At 35.3% G+C, this 21,295-nt stretch overlaps 4 protein-coding genes and 1 pseudogene across 6 annotated transcripts; 2 read left to right on the forward strand and 3 right to left on the reverse strand.

Moving 5' to 3' along the window:
* The first annotated feature begins 322 nt into the window (after positions 1 to 322).
* On the forward strand, positions 323 to 1,450 carry LOC148762928 (protein PHLOEM PROTEIN 2-LIKE A1-like). The gene is made up of 3 exons (XM_088806399.1): positions 323 to 493; positions 637 to 749; positions 846 to 1,450. Exons 1-3 carry the CDS (start codon positions 425 to 427, stop codon positions 1,222 to 1,224), a joined length of 561 nt encoding a protein of 186 aa, XP_088662525.1. The 5' UTR covers positions 323 to 424; the 3' UTR covers positions 1,225 to 1,450.
* Positions 1,451 to 4,206: 2,756 nt separating this feature from the next.
* Positions 4,207 to 5,877, reverse strand: LOC18599736 (Ribosomal protein L3 family protein). The gene is made up of 2 exons (XM_018121724.2): positions 5,240 to 5,877; positions 4,207 to 4,678 (listed from the first exon to the last, which is right to left on the reverse strand). The coding sequence occupies exons 1-2, from the start codon at positions 5,775 to 5,777 to the stop codon at positions 4,389 to 4,391; spliced, it is 828 nt and encodes a 275-aa protein (XP_017977213.2). The 5' UTR covers positions 5,778 to 5,877; the 3' UTR covers positions 4,207 to 4,388.
* Positions 5,878 to 6,392: 515 nt separating this feature from the next.
* Positions 6,393 to 12,788, reverse strand: LOC18599737 (UTP--glucose-1-phosphate uridylyltransferase). 2 transcript variants are annotated; one of them, XR_016026440.1, is made up of 20 exons: positions 11,942 to 12,788; positions 11,344 to 11,447; positions 11,107 to 11,197; positions 10,515 to 10,575; positions 10,354 to 10,431; positions 10,222 to 10,272; positions 10,074 to 10,126; positions 9,264 to 9,336; positions 9,058 to 9,115; positions 8,924 to 8,970; positions 8,785 to 8,850; positions 8,652 to 8,684; positions 8,421 to 8,458; positions 8,267 to 8,342; positions 8,089 to 8,172; positions 7,889 to 7,987; positions 7,691 to 7,795; positions 7,454 to 7,505; positions 6,961 to 7,032; positions 6,393 to 6,866 (listed from the first exon to the last, which is right to left on the reverse strand). XR_016026440.1 is itself a non-coding variant. In XM_018122138.2 (19 exons), exons 1-19 carry the CDS (start codon positions 12,583 to 12,585, stop codon positions 6,840 to 6,842), a joined length of 1,860 nt encoding a protein of 619 aa, XP_017977627.2. In that variant the 5' UTR covers positions 12,586 to 12,785; the 3' UTR covers positions 6,393 to 6,839. The 2 variants fall into 2 exon arrangements, 1 of the variants encoding a protein (XP_017977627.2); XM_018122138.2 differs by lacking the exon at positions 7,454 to 7,505 and having other exon boundaries at positions 11,942 to 12,785.
* Positions 12,789 to 13,455: 667 nt separating this feature from the next.
* Positions 13,456 to 14,274, forward strand: LOC18599738 (TATA-box-binding protein 2 pseudogene; annotated as a pseudogene).
* Positions 14,275 to 14,410: 136 nt separating this feature from the next.
* Positions 14,411 to 19,967, reverse strand: MLO1 (Seven transmembrane MLO family protein). 2 transcript variants are annotated; one of them, XM_018121952.2, is made up of 13 exons: positions 19,546 to 19,960; positions 18,817 to 19,076; positions 18,369 to 18,485; positions 18,178 to 18,238; positions 17,803 to 17,897; positions 16,915 to 16,989; positions 16,725 to 16,813; positions 16,530 to 16,579; positions 16,032 to 16,072; positions 15,383 to 15,592; positions 15,232 to 15,299; positions 15,045 to 15,105; positions 14,411 to 14,964 (listed from the first exon to the last, which is right to left on the reverse strand). In XM_018121952.2, the coding sequence occupies exons 1-13, from the start codon at positions 19,724 to 19,726 to the stop codon at positions 14,740 to 14,742; spliced, it is 1,533 nt and encodes a 510-aa protein (XP_017977441.2). In that variant the 5' UTR covers positions 19,727 to 19,960; the 3' UTR covers positions 14,411 to 14,739. The 2 variants fall into 2 exon arrangements, with proteins under 2 accessions (XP_017977441.2, XP_088662633.1); XM_088806507.1 differs by lacking the exon at positions 16,915 to 16,989 and having other exon boundaries at positions 19,546 to 19,967.
* Between the last annotated feature and the right edge of the window lie 1,328 nt (positions 19,968 to 21,295).

The raw sequence follows: 21,295 nt of genomic DNA on the forward strand, positions 1-21,295 counted from the left end.
TATGATTAACGAAAAATAATTCTGAATTTTATCATATTTAATCCACCTCAGTTTTTATATATTAAAAAATTAGTGTAATATCAAAAAAATTTTAATTATTTAAAAAGATTTAAATAAATCATTTTACTTTTATTACATTTAATAAATGTTTTTTATATTTTTATTTTAAATTAAATAAATTTGTATACTTTAATTTTAAACTAAATAAATCTTTATATTAATTGTAACTTCTACCTACTCCTACTAATCTCTTTCGCGGAAAAAGATAGAAGTCTTGGGTCCGAGTTTAGGCGTGCGAGTATGGTGGGCTGAAGGACCAGATTTAATTATCACAACGCGTTTGCTGACTGGGTGCAGCAAGTCAACAACACTATATTTGGTTTTCCCAGCATGCCTTTCTAGGGCATCAAGGGGAACATAACCAATGAACTTCAGAAAGAAGAGGGTTGTAGCAGCAGGCAACAAAGAAGTCTTCCTTGAGCACAAGAGAAAGGTTCGTTTTCTCTCTCCCTCTCTTTTCCTTGTTCCTGTACTTCCATGCATTTAAATCAAGGATAAGTAAGTGGATGATTAAATATGGGAAGTTACTGAGAAAAGATTTTGATTATTATCTGTTCCAACCAACTCATCATGCAGAAAACTTGGGAAGATGCATCAGGTCACAAATGCTTCATGTTGTACCCAAGGTCACTCTACATCACTTGGGGTGGCCATGACAATTGGATTTGGAACAGTTTCAAAGATACAAGGTGAGATTCAGGGGAATATTTTTCCATTGAAATCGTTGTTTTGTCGATTGCTGTATCTTCATGGTTGTAAATTGTAACGAATCTCTTGATTTGCAGTGATGAAAACATCGAAGTAGCCAAACTAAGCCATATATGTTGGCTGGATGTGAGAGGAAAATTCAAGCTCTCAGACCTTTCCCCTGGAACTTTATACGAGGCTGTGTACCTAGTCAAGTTGACAAAAGGGGCATCTGGTTGGGAACTCCCTATCAAGCTGAGATTATCCCTTCCTAATGATAGAGTCCAAGAAAGGCAAGTCAGCCTTCTGCAGAAGCCTAGAGGGCAATGGATAGAGCTCAACGTCGGCAACTTCAGTACAGATGAGAATGGAGAAACAGGTGAAACAGGAGAAGTTTGCTTTGATCTTTATGAACATGGGGGCCACTGGAAAAATGGTCTTGTTATCAAGTGTGCCATTTTAAGGCCTAAAAACTGAACTAGATGCTTGAAAGGAAAGAAAATACCTCGTGTTCAGTATGGAACAGCAAACTAGTTTTAACTACTTCACTGTTGCATTCATGCTTGTTGTAGTTGTCATGTTTTTCTTTAGTAGGATGATTTCTTTCAACTGAATTACATTGTGGGTACTGTCTCTGTTTAAAGACCTGAGGTGCCTTTCATTTATAAATTTCATATAACAAAATCAAATTGTTTCAACTCAAGTTACAATGCCTTGCTGCAAACTATCGAGTGGGAGGATATAAAATGTTCTCGACAACAAATAACCCTAGTTCAACAATCCACCTGAGTATCAAAATAACAATCAATCAATCAATCAAGTGTATCTAACAACACTTCCAACATAGTTGCACACCACATGCCTACCTGTGCACATTGCATTAAACACAATATCAGCAGCCCTGTTCATCCTTTCAAAGCCAGGAGCGCCATTGAATTATGCAAACTCCATACTACATGAAGCTCCATACAACATAGTTGCAATGATGCAGAACCAAAATCAAACAAATCACAATACATGAAGCTAGTTCGTTGTTATGTTCTTCCAACAATCTTACGTGGAGTTAATACATAGCAGATTTCCTGGCTTACCAAGGACAGCGCCTTTGATCATCACAGTCTCTGCATAAATACCTGAGATATCATTCATTTTTATGATTCCATATCAAATTCTTTGAACTTCAGTGTCAAAATGCACGCTGTTGAGAATTGGAGAGGTTAAACAATGAAGAAGTAAAATAGGAAGAACAAGGAAGAAAATCTGGAAAAACAATTGGAGAGCACAAAACAGAGTCTCACACACTTTTCATCCATCTCCTTCATTTATATACATTGTAATTAACAAGAAATAAACGTGAGATTAGCAACGGTAGAAAGCATCGAAGAAAGAGAATGAAAATGGTTGGCTGTGCACTGAAATCCATGTATTGGTTTCAGTGCCAGGCAACGGCTACAACCAAAAACAGAAGACACCTGGCTTAACAGCCATATAAACATCAAAATGACACACTCAAGTAGTGTTTTAACAAGGTAAAGTGAAAAACGACATAAGCTAAAGCCGTATTGCATAAACAGTAAACTAACTTAAGTAATACGACATCCAATCTTGGCGTATCAGCTGTTGAAGTGAAGAAACGTCACCGTACTGCTCACCCCTTTTCTTCCTCTTCCTTCTTCATCCTCTGAACCTTCCCGCCAAGTCTGCTTCTTAAATTTCCAGAGTTGTGATCGTATCCAAAGTAAAAGTTGAATTAGATAAAGTTGGCATGACATAATCAAATTGACTCAGTTCAAGTTACAGTGCCTGCTCAACTTACAAGTACTTTTAAATAGCAGAAAGTAGCATTTGACCTACTCCTGTCAGACCCATGGGGGTATATAAAATATTGTTTAACAACAAATAACCCTAGTTCAACACTCGAGTAACTAAACAACAAAGAACCACTCAAGTATACTACTATCAACACTTCTGAGACAGCCTTTGTTGCACACCACCAGCCCTCAGATGTACATTATGTTCACAATGTCAGCAGTCCCCTTCACCCTTTCAAAACCAGGAGTGCCGTTGAATCATGCAAGTTCACCATACTAGTGACAAGTATCACAAAATCTTCATTTACAAAAACAAGCTATATGTGTAACACAGGCACAGAGATGACGAGATTAGATTCAACCGAACTGATCTACTATAATGTAATCACGCTCACAGTCATTATACCAATAAATATTTAAGTCATTACAATAGCAGGTCATAAAATTTCAAAAACAAATGAAAATCCTGCCATAGAAAATTCTGGCAGTTCTTCCTGTCAGAGAAGCACTTGCACCGCTAGTGCAGTAAAACAATTTTGAGATACAAAACACCTAGAATACCCAGCTCAGTCCAATTTTTTGTTTTTTTTTTAAATGTGGATATTTGTATTAAAGGGTAGAAAGTTACAGGAGGGCGGTGAAGAAACTTTTCACCCATTGAAACATCCTTAATCCTTGCATTGCAAGGTCGACCCCGCCCTGAAGTACATCTCAAAAAACACAAAGACGGTCCCAGAGATCCATGATGACACATGAAGGGACCTCACCGAGGAGAGAGCATACATGTTAGTCCCACTATGCCTTAACTCAAGCGCATCACTATTCTGAAAAGACTAAACACCCAGCCAGTCATGCACACACCAGATCTTATGTGCTCCCATGGACCTCCTCCAGAAATCGTTTGGTCTCAGGATTCTTTCTTTCGCCAGAGCATCTGCCAGAACGCAGTCCAATTATTGGCGACACCCAATTTCAGATTAAAATATGTCAAGAAAGCTAAGCGAAGTTTGATCTACACTATCGTCCACCTGGTCATGCTCCACAGTTCACATTAAAGGCTGCTGTATGACTCTCATGAAAAGATGACAAGGCACCAACTCTCCTCTCTCTCTCTCTCTCTCTCTCTCTCTCTAGTGGACTTTGATCTCTCTTGCTTTACCCTATCCTGCTCCACTGTCTCTCATATTCACCTTTTCTGGCTTTGTTTCTCTCATGAATTCATGACAAGGCACTGCACACCCTCTCCTCCTTTTGTGCATACCACTAACCCAATATGCATTACCCTATCATCTGAAGTCAAGTTTGAGTTTGTTAAGACAGATATGTAGCTCTAATCAGAGGGATTTGATTCCCTTGCAAGAATAGAGTGACCATGAATGAGAAATAAAAATACTTACAAAGAAAGAAAACTGTAATTAACTAAGTATTGCTGTACAGGGTTGCATTCATCATAGAAAGAAATAACAAAAGAAGGAACACCATTTCTATTACCAGCCTCCTATAGTCTGAGTTGAGGCACTTCAGATGGTACAAAGGATACATATCTACAATTCAGCAGTGGGAACACATACACTAACAATAACCATATTGAGAAGTAGAATTGACTGATAAATTTAAGAACTTTGCAAATTGAGAAGCCATTCCCAAATTCAGGAATCAACTCAAAAAAATGGTAAACTTAAACTTAAAATCATACAACAAAGAATTCATCAAAAGATTGCACAACTGAAATACTAAATTTCTACTACAGAAAGCAAAAACATTATACAAGATTTAGCATTTTTAATGATGCAAGACTAACCAAAATCAAGTAAGTTACAATACATGAAATTAGTTCTTTGGTATGTTCTTCCCAACAATCTTAGCTGGAGTTATACGTAGCAGATTTCCTGGCTTACCAGGGACAGCACCTTTGATCATCACAACTCGAAGCTCATTGTCAAGTTTCACAATCTTGAGCTTTCGGATCTTTCTTTTGCTTCCTCCCATCCTGCCAGGCATTTTCTTCCCCTTGTATACACGGCCAGGTGTTGTTCCAGCACCAATAGACCCTAACGCTCTATGACTCTTGGAACCATGGGTCATTTGACCTCTTTTAAAATTATGGCGCTTAATCCCACCTGTGTGAAATTTGGGGAAAAAAATTAAGATATTAAATTCCATCACTAAGGTTTTTGAATTACCATTACAACAAGATCCAGATTTGCAACGGAATTTCATCATCTTTGAATAAAGGACAGTTATCAAAATAATATAACTAGAACAAAACATACTAACCCAAATATATAAAGAGTTCAAGGGGAAAAAAATCATAACTTCAAATAAAGAAAACAATAGATATAACAATTAAAAAATTTGCAATTTGATCAACATGACATTGTAAGTTTAAGATATGAGCAGACATTCATGATGAAGCTATGATTCACACAAAACTAATTCACTTCAAAATGCATACAGGTATGTATTTTATCATAAAGAGGGGATTTATATAATCATATCTGAAAGATCATACATTTGCTCATCCTCCAACATAGCCAATAAAACTAAATTAAACATAGCCAAAAAAACAAACACCACTACTTTTATTAGCAATTCTCACTGAGAACAATAAGGCAAAACCACCAATTAGTTATCACCTTGCAAATGCAACCAAAAAGAATAAACAAAAAAAAAAATCTAACCTTGAAATCCTTTCCCAATAGTAGTCCCAGAGACGTCAACAAGATCACCTTCCTTAAAAATCTCTTCAACAGCCAACTTCTGACCAACCTCAAACTCCTCCACACTTTGCAACCTAAACTCTTGCAAATGCCTCATGGGAATAACACCACCTTTCTCCAAATGGCCCAACTCAGGCTTTGTCAACTTCTTATCTCTAACTCTCCTATACCCAACTTGAACAGCATCATAACCATCAGTAGCCGAGGTCTTAACTTGGGTCACTATATTTCCTTCCCTAAAACCGACTACAGTCACTGGAACGACTGTGCCATCAGTTTCAAAGTAACTCATCATGCCAAGCTTTGTGCCCATTACTCCAACGCCTGCTTCCATGCTCATTGAGACTATATGGAAAAAGGACCTTTTTTGGGTGGTTTTGAAGGCAAAAGAAAACTGGGTTGTTGTGGGTTTTGAGAGAAAAGAAGATTTGAGGGAGATAGGAGGAGAATTTTGGCAGCAATGGCCTAAGGAAGGAAGGGATAAGGAAGCAATTGACATGGTTTTTTCTGGGTTTGGTTTGCAAGAAAGGAAATTTGAGAGAAAAAAGATCAGAAGAAAAATGGAAGCTTTATGGCCTTATCCTTTGTGGGAAAACTAGGGAGAGGCAAGCGATCTAGTGTTGTTGGAAGCATGGGATGGTTTATGGGACCATTGGTTTTTGACGATTAGCAAATTTATTTCATTATTTCTTTCAGAGCTGAATCCATTTATCTTCAAACAATAATAAAATTTAAATGATGAACGTTTTGGTAATTTAATTTATTTTTTTAATTACCCTATCTTAATCATTTCCTTCTTATCTTCATCCACTATAACTGATGATTTGGAAACTACTTTTTTGGTTTGCTTGAAGAAAATTATGAGTTAATTTCTTACATATCTTCTGCTCTTTTTTTGTTTAATAAATTGGAATAACTCAGTTTTGGCTTGTGAACAATTTTTGTAAGCTTCAAAAGGCAAATTAAATACTTGAATCAGCACCCTTTTTCATTATATTACAATCCTTTTTGGAATTGAAAAGAATGAATTGCAATTATCTTAAAATCTGGCAATGGCTCAACCTGAAAAACGTTTCTTACAAGGTAATGCAATGCCGTTGAGGAGAAAAGGTACTGCGCTTCAGAAGCAGATTTGTACTTCATCTCAAGAAGCAAAAGGAGTTTTTGAAATGTATTTATGACGTAGAAAGAGTTGGACTCCTCTTCAGTTTAATGCAGAATCTAGCTATCTTATTATACATTACAAACATGAAAAATACATAACATGAAGCTTGGTCTTTCCATACCCTCTGCTACTTTCTTTCCCCTAATGCACGAGAAAAGAAAAACAGAGATGTTTATAAGTTAGAGCAATCATTTTCTGGTAAGCCGATCATAATGTGCATTCACTCAGCCCAATGCTCCAACTATTATTTTCTTCTACCGTTAACAATGACCATTCATTGAAAACAAAATTTGGGGGAAAACAATGATACTACGCATTGGCAAAATCTTCTATTGCATCTGTGTTGTTCCTCATGGTCAAACGAATTAAGTGAAAATGGTATAAATGCTCCCCACCTTAAATGTCTCTGGGGTCTTTGATCTCCTGAACAAAGAATAAAACAAACAACACAACATCGAAGGTCAACTAAGGGGAAAACAGAATCTTCGAGCAGTATCAGGATAATTTCAAGGTTTACCTCATTCTTAAGCACGACTCCATCAGGAATTTCCAATTTCACTCCAGGGTCTGCAGCAATTCTAACTCTCCCCTACAGAACACAAACCATTAAAAGATGGAAACAAGTTAAACAGCAAAACTTATGACTCGCTGGCAGTGTTGAAACAGAAGCCAGACCCAATCCCAACCTTCTCCAAATATCCATGAATGCAGACATGCATACATGTGCGTGGTGCTATATACACCTCCAGGCTATTGCCTTACATGCACCAGCAAGTAAAATTTAATGCACATAACAGAATATCTGTATTGGCTGTTCTCTTTGATTTTTTTTTAAAAAATAAATACACAAACCTTGCAGATAGTTAACCTTATTTAGCACAAAAAATAATTGCAATGAGTCAAATACTATACTTGAAATTCCTAAAGAATGAATAGAATCTCATTGTGTAGATGACATTTCTTGAACTTGAGGGGAAAAGGAAGTCATATGTAATGGATAACAAAGAAACCTGAGAGGTACTTCATAGAAATTTCCTTTGGACACGAGTTCCCTCTTGCTGTCTTGCATGTTTCAGCCATCAATTATTAAGACACTATCAAATTATAGAGCAATTCGAATATACTCACACCCAGCACTCATCTACAACTTTCAATATGGAAAAGATGAGAGCATCAAGTTTAAACCTAATATAGAAGGAAAAATTAAATACTTCAACAAATAAGCAAGATACTGGTGCAGGAGATACCTTGAGAGTTATATCAGCGCCAAACCAAACATCACCAGTCACCTCCAAGCTATCCAGCCTAATAATGCTAGGAATGGTTTTAAAGCGACTTTGGAAATCGCTAACCTGAAGATAGAAACAGAAACTAAATAAACAAATTAAAGAAACTAAATGCAACCACAATAAAGGTAATGACTTTGCAACCGAATAAATGTTCACCTTTTCAAATTCCGGTCCTAAATCAATGGAAGGGTTAGTAGGAGTAGTCCTAGCATCATTTCGAATTAAAACGCCTTCGGTAAATGAGTAAAGGTCCGACTGCAGAACACAGAATTTTGATGCTTAGAATCGTAAGTCAAGATAAAATAGCATTTTCTTTAGGTTGTAGCATGAAATTATATTAGATAAATAAGAATCACCTGGAAAAGAAGTAAGTCTGATGTGGAATTTAATGGAAGAAAACGAGATTGAGGAATCATAATGCCAATTGCTTTTTCAAATAACTGCCTCAATGACAAAGTAACAACAATAAGACCTTCATTATTTCTTGCTTGATGGACATGCACACCTGTTGAAGAAAAAGTAAGCAAAGAGTACCTTTAACATAGAAAGGTAGCCCAACTTCAGTGCATTAGTATCTACAAGCCTTTTAATGGCTCTCAAATCTACCCACCTGAGAAAATGGGAAGCACAATTTAGCATATTTGCCATTTTTATACAGCAAATTCACAGGGCATAGCAGTTCACTCACAAGTTTCTTGTATCAATGAATTTGAACTTTTTCACCGACTTGTTATGACCATGACAAAACAGAAAGGCAAATAATGAATCAGTTAGATTGAACAAACAATGTCTGAATGAAACCACACCATTTACCTATTATTTTATGCACTTTGACATAAAATTTTGGAAAAAAAGTGCTTAGAAAAAAGGGATTTGCTTGCCTTTTTCTTATCTGGAAAAAGTATTATCAGCAACTTACATGTTTAGTAGGATTTGAAGTGAAGTCTTCAAGCTATATGACAATGAAAGCGACAAAGTTAAGGTTGTTTTGACAGATACATAGATATCAAACAAATTTATCAGACATTAGTATAATTTAAGATTTCACTTGCCTTAAACTTTCCTTGGAGTGAACTAGCCATAAAGTTCATCAAACCACCTGAGGTGGTTGGCATCACCTGAAAACAGTAAAGTCTTACAAACAAGTTTTCAGCCAAAGTATTATAAAAAATTGAAATCATCTTTGCATACCTCCATACAGTATTCAACACTGTTTTGGGCCAAATGGTTCAAGATTTCTAAAATATCACTCAAGGGACACAACTATCAGAATTGAAGGTCATTAAAAATCAGAAAATCAAATGAAAGAATCCATTCAAGGATACGTGGGTCCACAACAGCAGCCACGTTATCAGGGTTCACCACAAGGGCATACTCCTTACCCTGAAAAACAATGTGGAAATTATTAACAGTTTGTATCAGGATTCCTCCTCCCAACATACTTTTGCATTTCTTTCTCATAGATACCTCTTTATCTTATAGACATAGAGGAACAAAAAGGAATATATTCAAAATCACAAAACAATCTTACCTGGGAAAGTAATACATCAAGAGTTCCACTACTCATGAGGGAAAGGAATTGAGCACCATGATCAGAAGAATACCTTTGCGTATAAAAAATTAAAAGAACCAATTAGGGAACTTTCAGCAGTAGGCAAGTGAAACCACAATGTAACCGTAGAGAGCAAAAAAGCCAAAAAAATAATAATAATAATTCTATTGGCTATTGGAGGAATGATCAGATGGCCACATAAAAGTTTGGATAAATTGATAAATCAAATGGGGAAAAGATACCCTAAGATGGTACAAGCAAAGACATCTCTGCCTTTTCCAGTTCATCAATATGAAAGGTGGTAGGATGTTGACAGCAAAATATGAATTTTCATGTTCATCTAAATGAAATGCACTTGGATGCTAAAATCAAGAAAACATACATCTAGATCTAGAGTAGAAGAATCTAAGAGGGTAACTATTTCATGACAAACAGTGAGAAAAAAGTGAAGTTGAAGAATAAAATCATGGAGTAATAATATCTGTGGAGCTACCCTTACAAAACATACATCTAGCTCAAGAGTAGAAAAATCTAAAAGGGTAACTATTTCATGACAAACAATGAGAAAAAAAGTGAAGTTGAAGAATAAATTCATGATGTAATACCTGTGGAGATACCCTCATTTCTAATCAAAATTATAATTGATTTCTAGAGCCTTACTATAAACTTTACCAAAACTTTGTGAAGCTGATAAATATACTTATCATCGTTTAGTCATCACCATACAATCTTATATTAAAAAAAAAAAAAGAACGATGTGTGGGAGGAAGGATACAAAAATGGACATACCATTCATCCTCACCGCCCTCACTGAAAGATAACTCCTGTTGAATTTGGTCCCCCTACTTAAACCAATTATTTTATCAAAAGGAAGTCAATAAAATTTAAGGTTTATAGAATAATTCTAGAACCAATTCTACAAGCTAGGTTTTCAAACCTGTCTAAAAGAATGTATATCTATCTTTGAGCTGGAATATTTCTCCAAAACCTACAGATGACAACTCAGGTGAGTACCTTTGGTGAGACACACGGTTGAGAACATAATGAAGGAGTGGAAAATGTAAATCACCTTTAAGACATCATCGTGTGTTGTCCTTGAGTTGATCAGAAGCAGAGGAACATTGCATCCATACTTGGAATTTAGCGACTACAAAGAATTGAATATGTTGAACTAGTCAGCTCCATTGAGCTAGAACACCAGTATATACAACAAAAGTACTACCAACCAACCTGAATTTGGTTAACAGTTAAGTCCAGAGATGTTGACCCATTTTTAACTTCAATCAAAGACCTGTGCAAAGGAATGGGAATTGCACAAATTCAACAAAATGTCCAAATGTTTCTGTAACAAGAATGCCTTGTACATTAAAGACCAAAAGTGAAGAAAGCACAACCTTGTTTCAAATTAAAAATGGAGAATTCTTAAATTCTTCTAGAAGTATAAAGCTTCCCTAAAAAGCTAAGTAGTAACAAATCCTATATTTATTCAAAATAAGTATATTCCACATGCAAATGCCCAGTATAACAACGAAAATTATTCATTCAAAACACTCGCAGTTCAAAATTTTGAAGGCAGGGAGGCACATCATCAGTATATTAGAAGCAGATCAAACCTTCTATATCAGACAAAGGATTATATTTAATCCATCTACATGTAAAAGCAGAACATATATATACAACAGAAATTGCATTCAATTAAGTAGAGGCATATATATACATCTATCTATCTATATATATATATATATATTGGAGTCATCAACAAATTCATTTTTTATTGAAAGAAAATGAGAATCAAATTTCCAGAAGTAAAATTATTGCTTACTTGGGACCATTGAAACCCATATTTTTTCCCAAAGCTCCATTGAACTTCACCACAACAAGCTTGTCTAAAAGCTGCTTCATGTCTGCAATATCTGCTTCAGGGCAGAAAGAACATAAACAAATTGTACATGTTATACAAGCTGAAGATGGCAAACTCCAATGTCCTGCTATAATTTTGTGGCTCTTATAGCTGGAATAAAATAAATTAACAAGTAAATGAATAAAGACTAAACATTACCCCCAGAAAGAGGTGCTAAGTTATCATAGGGAATGACAAGCACTTCATTTGCACTTTCCACCTTGCTCTCACCAGTGCTCTCTTCAATTTGCTTAACTTCTTCCCTTCAATCAAGAATCAAATTTCAGGTAAACCAACAATTGGAAACATTACCAATATAGAAACAAAGAACAGAAGACACAGTGCTACACCAAGCTCCAAACACTCATATCAAATACACAAACATCACAGCAAGAATTCCAAAAACATAAGAAATAAACCTATTGCTCTGCATAATTATCAGAAGCAAACCTCATAAATCAGAATCCAGAACGGAAATTCTCCCTATACTAATATCCTCAACCAAGTTCTAATTAAGCACGGATTTACTTAGTAATAGCTCTTAATTCTGTCTTAGATATATCAGGAAAAGTATAACTCATGATCCACAACTCAAAATCACTCTTAAATCCTTCATCACAAATATCCTATATATTACTAACAACAAACTTAGTTCGTTCTTCTCTAGTTAAATCAATAAAATCAGTATGAAAAAAAAATCTATCTAAGCACAATGCATTCAGATTTCGATACCCAGAAAAAAGAGAAAATTCCATACCTACTTGTAGCCTTCCTCCCAATCCTCTTTTCTCCCTCTTTTTTCTTCTTCTCCAACATTAAACACTTAGTAATCATATTACAAACCAAATAAACGAACTGAACAGAATCATTAGCCGGTATTGGATAAGTAACCTTCTTATAAAACTCCAACGGCGTACTCGAATCAACCAACCCAACTATCGGAATCCCCAACGTTTGCGCTTCCGACAAAATCGAACTTTTCCTCTCAGTATCAAAAACCACAACACAATCAGGCAACCTAGTCGGCCCAAAAACTAGTTTCTTATTCCTAGACCGAAACTTCTTAGGACTGAAACTGTTGGTCAAAAATCCACGCATCTTCCAAAGGTTGCTTACCCTTTCAGGATTGAAGGTTGTCACTTTCAAGGTCATCTCGTCGATTATGGGTTGGAAAAGAGGGTTGGTGTTGATGAAGAGGAAAGAGGAAGATGGGTCACGTGAGAGGCACGTGATGAAGTTGAGAGCATTGCGGAGGCAGATTAGGGTCTTGTCAGAATCGAGGATGGCTTGCTTGTTCCGGATTCCGTAGGTAAATTGTTTGAAATGGTGGGTTACTGTTTGTCGGCTGATGTGGGAATTTGTTGTTAAGAGTTTCTGGATTACTACTGAATGGATCGTCATTTTTTGAAAGGGAAAAAATTTTGCCGGAAGACTCGAAGTTTAACGGGTGAATCGAATCTACTCAAAAAGTTAGTAATGAATCATTTTTTGTTTCCAGAGAATTTGGGAGTTTAGGGTTTATGGGGTTTTGCATATGGCGGATTACCGATTTCAGGAAATGGCGGACTTCTGGATATTTGGATTGCACCGGGTCGGGTTACCGAATTTCTTTTATGGTTGAATTTAATTTTGTTTGTATACTTTCCTCTTCCTTATAATATGCTTTACTATTAAAATAAAATAAAACGAATTAGCAATTACTATTATATTTTAAGGAAAATTATTTTTATTTCATAAGTTTTGTCAATTTTTTTGAAAAAATGAAATTTGAACTTCATAAATTATTGATTATTTTTATTTATTTTTTATTGTTTTGCCGATGAATTAATTGTAAATATCACAATTCTTGTTTCTAAATAAAAATTCAATTTCAACATTTATTAACTTTTTTATTTTAAATATTTATATTGAATTTCTAACAACATTACAATATTATCAATAGTAAGAGAATACAAGGTTTATTACAAACATAATACAACAGTCACATGATATGAAAGTGAAGGTTAATGTTTGATATCAATAATTCATATTCACGATTAATCATGAATTTTAAGTGCATTTTACCTGTTTTATATTATAAATTCAAATTAATATTATTCAATTGCAATAAAATTAAAAATTTTAAAAAAGACATATATATTATTTTATAATACTAAACAGAATTAAAGTATTAAATTTAAACTTGAATCCTACGCGTCTCCCATCAGGAATTGAACTCTCCTGCCTCTATAGCTTGTTGCCGCCTCTTCTCTTGTCAGACTAAGATACAGCTGATAGCTTCCCTATCTCCTTTTTCTTCTCGTGCGAATACTTTTGATCAATAAACCCTGCATCCTCGCATTTCAAGGTTAGGGAGATGGCAGCTGATAGAGTGTTGCAGAGTAGCCATGTTTCATGTTCTGGCGTTGTCCCGGCCATTGAGAACGTGGTGTCATCCGTCGACCTCGGTTGCTCGCTGGACCTCAAAGCCATTGCCCTTCGTGCTCGAAATACTGAATACAACCCCGAAAGGTTTGCTGCACTGATGATGAGGTTAAGGGAATCCAGAACCACTGCGCTTATATTCTCCTCTGGGAAGATGGTCTGCACTGGAGCCGAAACTGAGCAACAATCCCGCTTGGCAGCCCGCAAGTATGCTCGGATCATTCAAAAGCTTGGTTTTGATGTCAAGTTCAAGGATTTCCAGATTCAGAACATCGTTGCTTCTTGTGATCTTCCATTTTCCGTCAACCTTACACATTTGGGGAATTCTCATTACGAGTCTTCAGTATACGAGCCAGAATTGTTTCCGGGATTGATTTATCGGATGAAACAATCCAAAGTTATGATTAAGATTTTTTCTTCTGGAAAGATAGTGATCGCGGGAACTCATGATAGAAAGGAGATTTTCAAAGCCTGCGATAACATATATCCAATTCTTATGTCTTTCAGAATAGACAAGTGAGATTCTTGAAGAAGACTGAAGAAGATCTCAGGGTAGATACATAATCATTTCTTCTTGCTTTTGTGCACGAGCTAGTTGTAAATATCCCGATTATTCTTGTATCTAAATACAAATTTAATTTCAATACAATTTGCTTTTCATTTTAATTATTTACTGTGTTTATATGAATATATCCATTAGCAAATAATTAGTATAATAAAGAATCCAACAAGCTTTTAAAATTAAAGAATTGTCAGTAAAAATTTACTAATGGAAACACTTTATTTGTATTTCCCAACAAGATTACCAACAAAAACTTTTGCTTTGCAAATTTTGAGCCTCCATGATATAACAGTGTGTTAAGATTACAGAAGTAACTGCCGTTGAGATACACTAAGCAGTCAACACTAACAGCAACCGAATGCTTCAGATGGATGTTACAAACTCTTTACAATCTTTAACCCGAATTTGATGCCCAGAAGATACTCATAAGAACATATACCACCCCTGTGAATATAAATACACCCTTGATAAATACATAACCAATGCTGTTACCTAATCACTAATTTTACAAAACCAGCACCTTTCACAATGAAGCAACTAGCATGGCTCTGTTGCCCCATCAGCACTGCTCATCTCGAGCCATGATCAGAACCATGTGAAGGAGTAATCTCCTCAGGAGCAGCTGCATTGCGCAAAACTCTTCCCATCTGAATCGCAACAGAAGGACGTTCCTCCTGAGCAGCAGCCTCAGTAGCAGCTCTTAAGCCTTTCTTTTTCTTCGCCTTTTGTGCCCAACCAACAAGGCCTGCTTGCACATGCTCATCAAATATAGCCTTCTTGAATGAGCTCCCCATCTTCAATTCAATAAATATAAATGTGAATTGGAGTTCCAGCTTAGGAATTAAAGTTTATAGTTATAAGAAACTCAACTGACCTGTGTGACAATGGCATAAAGTGGCAGGGTGCTATAACTACAGAGTACCTGAATGAAAACCCTGCAAAAACCAACAGAAATAAGAATGCTATATAATAACAACAAACATACAATAATCTTGATAGAAGAGCAAAAATTTTAAAACCAACCAAGATCTAACATAAAGCGAATGGTCACCGGCTCTTACCCTATAACAAGCCTAGGAATGATATAACCAATTTGACCCATTATGCAGGAGTCGAAGCCAAATTGAACCTACAGATGATGAAAAAAGTATCATTATGTCATCCTTATCTGTAGTGCACATGGCAAAATAGCGACCTACATTTTAAGCTTACCCATATCCAGAAGAAAAATGCAATCTCAAAAGCATTTTGGAAGAGGATGAAATGGATCAAGAAGAGGACAATGCGAGGCTTATTAAACCAAAAGTGATCATCTGATGGCTGAACCACTAATTCCCCTTCAATGGCTACATGTTTCTCAGCAACCTCATGCGCCAACTGGATAATCACATGCTCGAGCTTGGTGCCAACAGCAAGTAGAAGCTGGAAAATAAAAAAATAAGTGGAAGAACAGAATTAAAAAAAGAACTTCTATACAATTAAAGTTCTATATTGCACAGAGCTTCTCTGATGCATCTAATGGGAGGACATGACCTTTTTAATGTCAATGAATTTCTCCTGTTACCATGAGTGTCATTGCTTTTCCATGTTTTTTTGTTTGTTTGATAGGACTGTAACTGTCATTGTTGTCAGTATTGACTTGACATGTAGAATGATGTTCTAACAATCCCATTAATCAGTTTTTCAAAAGAAAAAAAATCCTAATATGGAGCGGGTTATTTGTTTAACATATAGTCTATTCAATGATCTCTTCAATTTGGTATTGATTCACAGGATTAATTCTATTATCTGTAGGTCGATATGTGTTTAGTTTTGTGCATGTGTATAGGTGTGTGTAAGAAATTGTATTAAAACTACTCACAATGAAAGGAATGAATGCTATCCAGAAATATGTATGCCAGCCTGCAGAGAAAAAATAATAATAAAATGTCATTTTTATATATGTATGTCATCATTAAACTGTAATCTCACAAAAGCATCTATCACATGCCACAGAAGCAAAAAACAATTGCTCATATGTGTAATCAATACTTTCCAATCATTACATTTGAAAGCCTTAGAAACATGACCTAAAATCTAGAGCAGGGAAGAATTGATAATAGAATAATGACACTCTAGTTTTAACACCAGAACACACAGTCCTAAGTTACCACCAATGGAATCCCACATTATATCGTTACAAGTGCTATGAATTAGCATAAAAAATGCATCTATTCTTTGAACTTTAAAAGAAATTTTAATCAGACAAATAACTTTTTTGACAAGACTGTGAACATAATTGAACATCGAAACATGATGATGCTAACAGCATAAGGCATCAAGATGTAGTTAATTGCTAATAATCAACGGTATTACATACCATTAACATTAAGCAACAGGAAGATGACCACAAATACCCAGAGATACCAACTGCAAACAAAAAAATTAAACAATAGATCAACACGAATTAGTAAGTAAACATGATTTAATGCCAAAACATACCTATTTGATATGTGCAAAGAAGAAACCATATGACACTTAGATCATCAGAAATATACTCTCAAATATCACTTGCCTTATACCAACAACTTGCTTGAAATCATCTTCTAAGGCCCGTATCATGTATTTGTGAAAATTAAACTTGGGATTCCCCCTGCAATGGGTCTGCAATACAAATAATAAATATTAGGTAATGGACTATGACAAGGAATGACATCACAACCATAAAAAGTTCTACAATCAACCAATTTTACAAGCTAACTTACCATGATGAAACCTAGCCTTAGTGTCACATAATCTGATTTGGTCACAGATGCATAGAATTGCTTAAAAAACGAATGCTGTAAGAAAACAAAGGGAGAGTGAAGAAGGATATCAGAGTCATGGTTAGCAAAACTTCTGCTTCCAAAAAAGTGTTTGAGGCTCAATTTTGCTTCCTATTATAAAAGAAAAGTGAGACCAGGGATATCAAGATACATGACAGATGTAAAAACTCTTGTTCTTTGAAGGTAACTAAACAGGGCAGGGGGAAAGATATTCATTGTAACCAGAAACAGAACCAATTTAATTATGCCCCTCACTTTCTATTCCCCATCTTATGGGGCACAGCATCATTTTTTATTATACTACAGTAGTTTCTTCCATTTTGTCCAATACCAAGATAGAAAAAACCTTGGGAAAAAATTGTTCCTTCCCTTGACAATTAAAAATCAGATGATAGGAGGATCAAACATAAACTTATCAGCCACAAGAGGCAGAATGAATGCAAGCATATGCTCAGACACATTTGTCTAATAAAGAATATCAGATTCCCAACAATGAAAAAAAAAAAAAAAAAGCATGCCTAGGCCTAATTGGTATTTAACAAAATAATCTGTTTTAAGATCACCAAGACAAAATTGCAACTCCACCCACAAAATCAAAACCAAGGCCATAGACACACATGCGCAGATTCCTCGTATATAAGGAAATTTCAAGGTCTGCCTTTCTCTTAAATGCATATTTCATTCCAATTCTCACATATGACAGGGAGGGGTAAGCAAGTGGGGGCAAAAAAGAAAAAGAACACTTCAGAAGTGACCTCTTTTCCAAGTTAAATGGTTGCAGATGTAAATGAAAAAAAAGATTGTATCAAAAATGAAATTGCAGCTTACCAACCACCCTAGCACAATAGAATCTTTACCGATACCCAGAAAATGCTCTTTGATAAAAGTATGCTCACGGACATGAGTGACTTTTTTCTTCAACACTGCACTAACACAGTACATAGATTAGAAGCACCAAAGACCTAGCAGACCACTGTAGAGGGAATTTAATAAGAAAATAATTCACTCAGATTTTTTTTTTTTTCATTTTTTGGCACAGGGAGAGAGGGGGTGGGGATAAGTCACTCAGCCAATTCACTTTCCTAATGGCAATACTTCTACCAGTAGTGACCAAGATTCTAAATGCACATGTCCATCTATCCACCAAATAAGGAAAAGATAACATGGGAAATAGTAAGCATTTAGATTGGTATTAATCCTTACTTTGCTCTGGATCATAATTCTCTTTTGCAATTGAATCTTCCCAATGTTTCCATTGACGTATCTACATCAACAAACAAATTATTATCTTTTTATGAGAAGCTGAGAAGTAAATGTATTGAAGAGGAAAACAACTGCAACACAAATAGAAAAAGCTGAAAAACTAAGCAAATGAAACATATTAGACAGCTTACCCTTAGCCCACCAAAAGAAACTGTGAGAACACAGAATGTCACATGGACAATGGCCAGGACAAAGATGAAAATATGCAGATGATGTAGCGCTTCAACAGACAACAAGGGTACCTTATTCTGAAACACAAAAACATAGAAGTAATAAAAGCGCTTTAATGGGAGTGTCTGTCTTTTGCAATATAAAAAAGGAGCCAGAACCTGTAGTACTGTATTCAATAATATACAAGGGATCCATTTGGCATCCTAGATACATTTGCTACACTGTTCATGTTTCAGTTTTTCCCATCAAAACTATAGTAATACTCTCATCAAGATTTCATTTCTAACCATGACAAAATATACAATAATTCCTTGTTTTGCCTTATTAAATGTGTAAAGCAACAAATATTCACAATAAAGCACAAATAACAGTAAAATCCGTTGATTTGGTGATGGGTAATTATGTCACCTTCTCACCACAGTATCCCATCTGGGAAGCACTAGATGTTTCAGCCAGTAGGCGCCTGGTGCCACCAGACAGAGTAAAAGCAAAATACTTCTGAAAATGTGATGTTGTAGCAGTACTATTGGAGTGCTCTGCTGTTTCTTTATTGCCTTCAATTTTACAAGGAAGCATGCTTGTTACTGCTTCCCTTGATATGCAAATTTTAGAAATTGCACTCTGAAATACTGTCAACAACAGTGATATAAACCCCAACAGCATCAACTCTGCCAAAACAAATTCCCCCATTTCAAGTTTACAATTTGGAAAATAGCAAAAGAATTTCCCAACAACAACACATAGAAACCCATTTTTTATATATAAATTGCAGAAGGGTATGAAATTTTCATATCCTTTGACATCTAATCAAGAAAGAAGCAGTAACTTTGTTTTTCCTTAACCTGTCAAATGATCATCTTTTCCGCAGTCTAACTCCTTCTACAAGAGAGAGATAAAGAAAAAGAACTTCCTCTATAAAACAAAAAATTCAGCTTTCCCTTTTTAACTTTCCCATTTAGGAAACTGCAGATGGATGGAAAAAGAAAAAAGATTGCCTTCTTGAAAAAGCAGAATGTGAAAAAAAAACAAAACAAAACAAAAAGCCTACCCTTTAACACTTGCAACCGAATTTATTTTCCTATATAAACAAATTTAACATAAAAAATGAAAAAGAAAGAGAAAAAAGAAATGGGTTACCTTCTTTAACTTTCAAAAGAGCCTCAAAGAGTGGTTTCTGTTGTTTCTTCTTCAAAATATTCCCAAGATAATGAAGCAAACGCTCCATGGCCAAGGAAATGGCAACAATCACTGTGCAAACTGCTGCTAAAACCCATGTCGGTGTAAACTCTAACGATGCGCCTTCTCCTCCTTCACTCATTTCTCTCCAAAGTTTCTTCCTTTACCTTCTTCTCTTCTCTTCTCTCTTCTTCTCAAAGTGTCACTATCATCGGTTTGGTTCTCACTTCCGAGGAAAGGACACCCAAAGGCTCTCAATCTTCTTAGGTATTTAATTATCTACCAGTTTTTATAATATGCATACAACAAAAATATTGGTCTTATTTTATGAGAAACAAAGATATTATTAACTGTTGGCTTTCGTAAGAGAGGGCTTTCTGCTTTGTAGGGTCATGAAGTAATGTAATCTAGTGTATGGTTTTCCTATTGAATGTGGATGCATGTGCATGTGAGTCCTCATGGGGAAGTTGTTTACTTGCTTTGTTGTTATTATGAGCTTGAATTCCGGGAGGGAATAAGAAAAAAAGTAAAAAGTGGGGGTTTTTTATTACAGAAAAAAGAAAGTGGGGTATTTTTTTTTTTTTCTTTGTGTAGTTTTATTACAAGACAAGATAACAACACAGAGAATCTGAGGTGTCTCAAAGAAAAACAAAAGAACCCACTGAAAGGACAGAAGAGGCCAAGGGTTTGGTTCACTGAGGTATGGTATAGTATAGGTTGGGAGGCTAAAGGGTCTTTTTCTTTTTTTTATGGAGGAGGTTTATATCTTGAAAAGATGATAAATGGGATTGGGTTTTGTTTTGACTTTTGATTTTAAGTGCTTTGTGTTTTTGTTTTTGTTTTTTATTCTTTTTTGTTTTTTGTGATTCCATTTCTTTGAACTATGACAGCACAAATGTAAGAAATGAAGTCATGATTAACCATTTTGTTTGATTGTGGGACAATGGGACTATTTACAAACACTATGAATTAGTAAATGAAAACACTTTATTATTCTTAATCCCCCCACCTCTGACCCCCAAAAGGCCATAGTTTTAGAGCTTGAACACAACATAAATAATAAAAGGAAAATATAAAGTGAAAATGACTTAATAACAAGGTGAACATTTTCTTTTCTTTCACCTTCATGAAAAATGAAAGCAAAGAAAGAAGTTTCTAATATTTGCAAAATGAAAAAGAAAAAGAAAAAAAAAACTTTTATTTTTTTAATGAAACAAGGTTGCACATTTCTTTTCTTTTACATTATTTAGTTGATGGAAATTGGTGGTGGTGGGATTTAGATCACCCAACTTTCCTAAGAAAAGCCTTGAGAATATGAGAAGGCAAGGGACAGGCTTTACACCCAAGGCCAAAAGTGAAGGCTTGGTCTGCTGTCTTTGTTCTTTGTTTTGCTGTCTTTCTTTTTTTTCTAATTAAAAGGGTGTTTGGTGCAAATCCCAGGATCTTGTCCAATTACACCATGCAAATGATGCTATTTAACAGCATACACTTGTTCTTTTATCTATTTTCTCCCCTCTTTTGTCTTTTTGCTTTGGAATATTTCTTGCTTTTATATATATATATAATTAGTTTTTAAGTGTACTAATCTTGACTTTAAGAATGTGTGAACTGTGAAGATGCCAGATTCCAGGGGTTAGAATAGAAAAATGTGTGGTTTCCTTCTCTTCTCTCTCTTAACAAATCTTTTGACTAAAACAAAGCACCTTTCAAC

The sequence above is a fragment of the Theobroma cacao genome, chromosome 5 (assembly GCF_053813885.1).
Source record: "Theobroma cacao isolate CCN51 chromosome 5, ASM5381388v1, whole genome shotgun sequence".
Classification (NCBI taxonomy): Eukaryota; Viridiplantae; Streptophyta; class Magnoliopsida; order Malvales; family Malvaceae; genus Theobroma; species Theobroma cacao.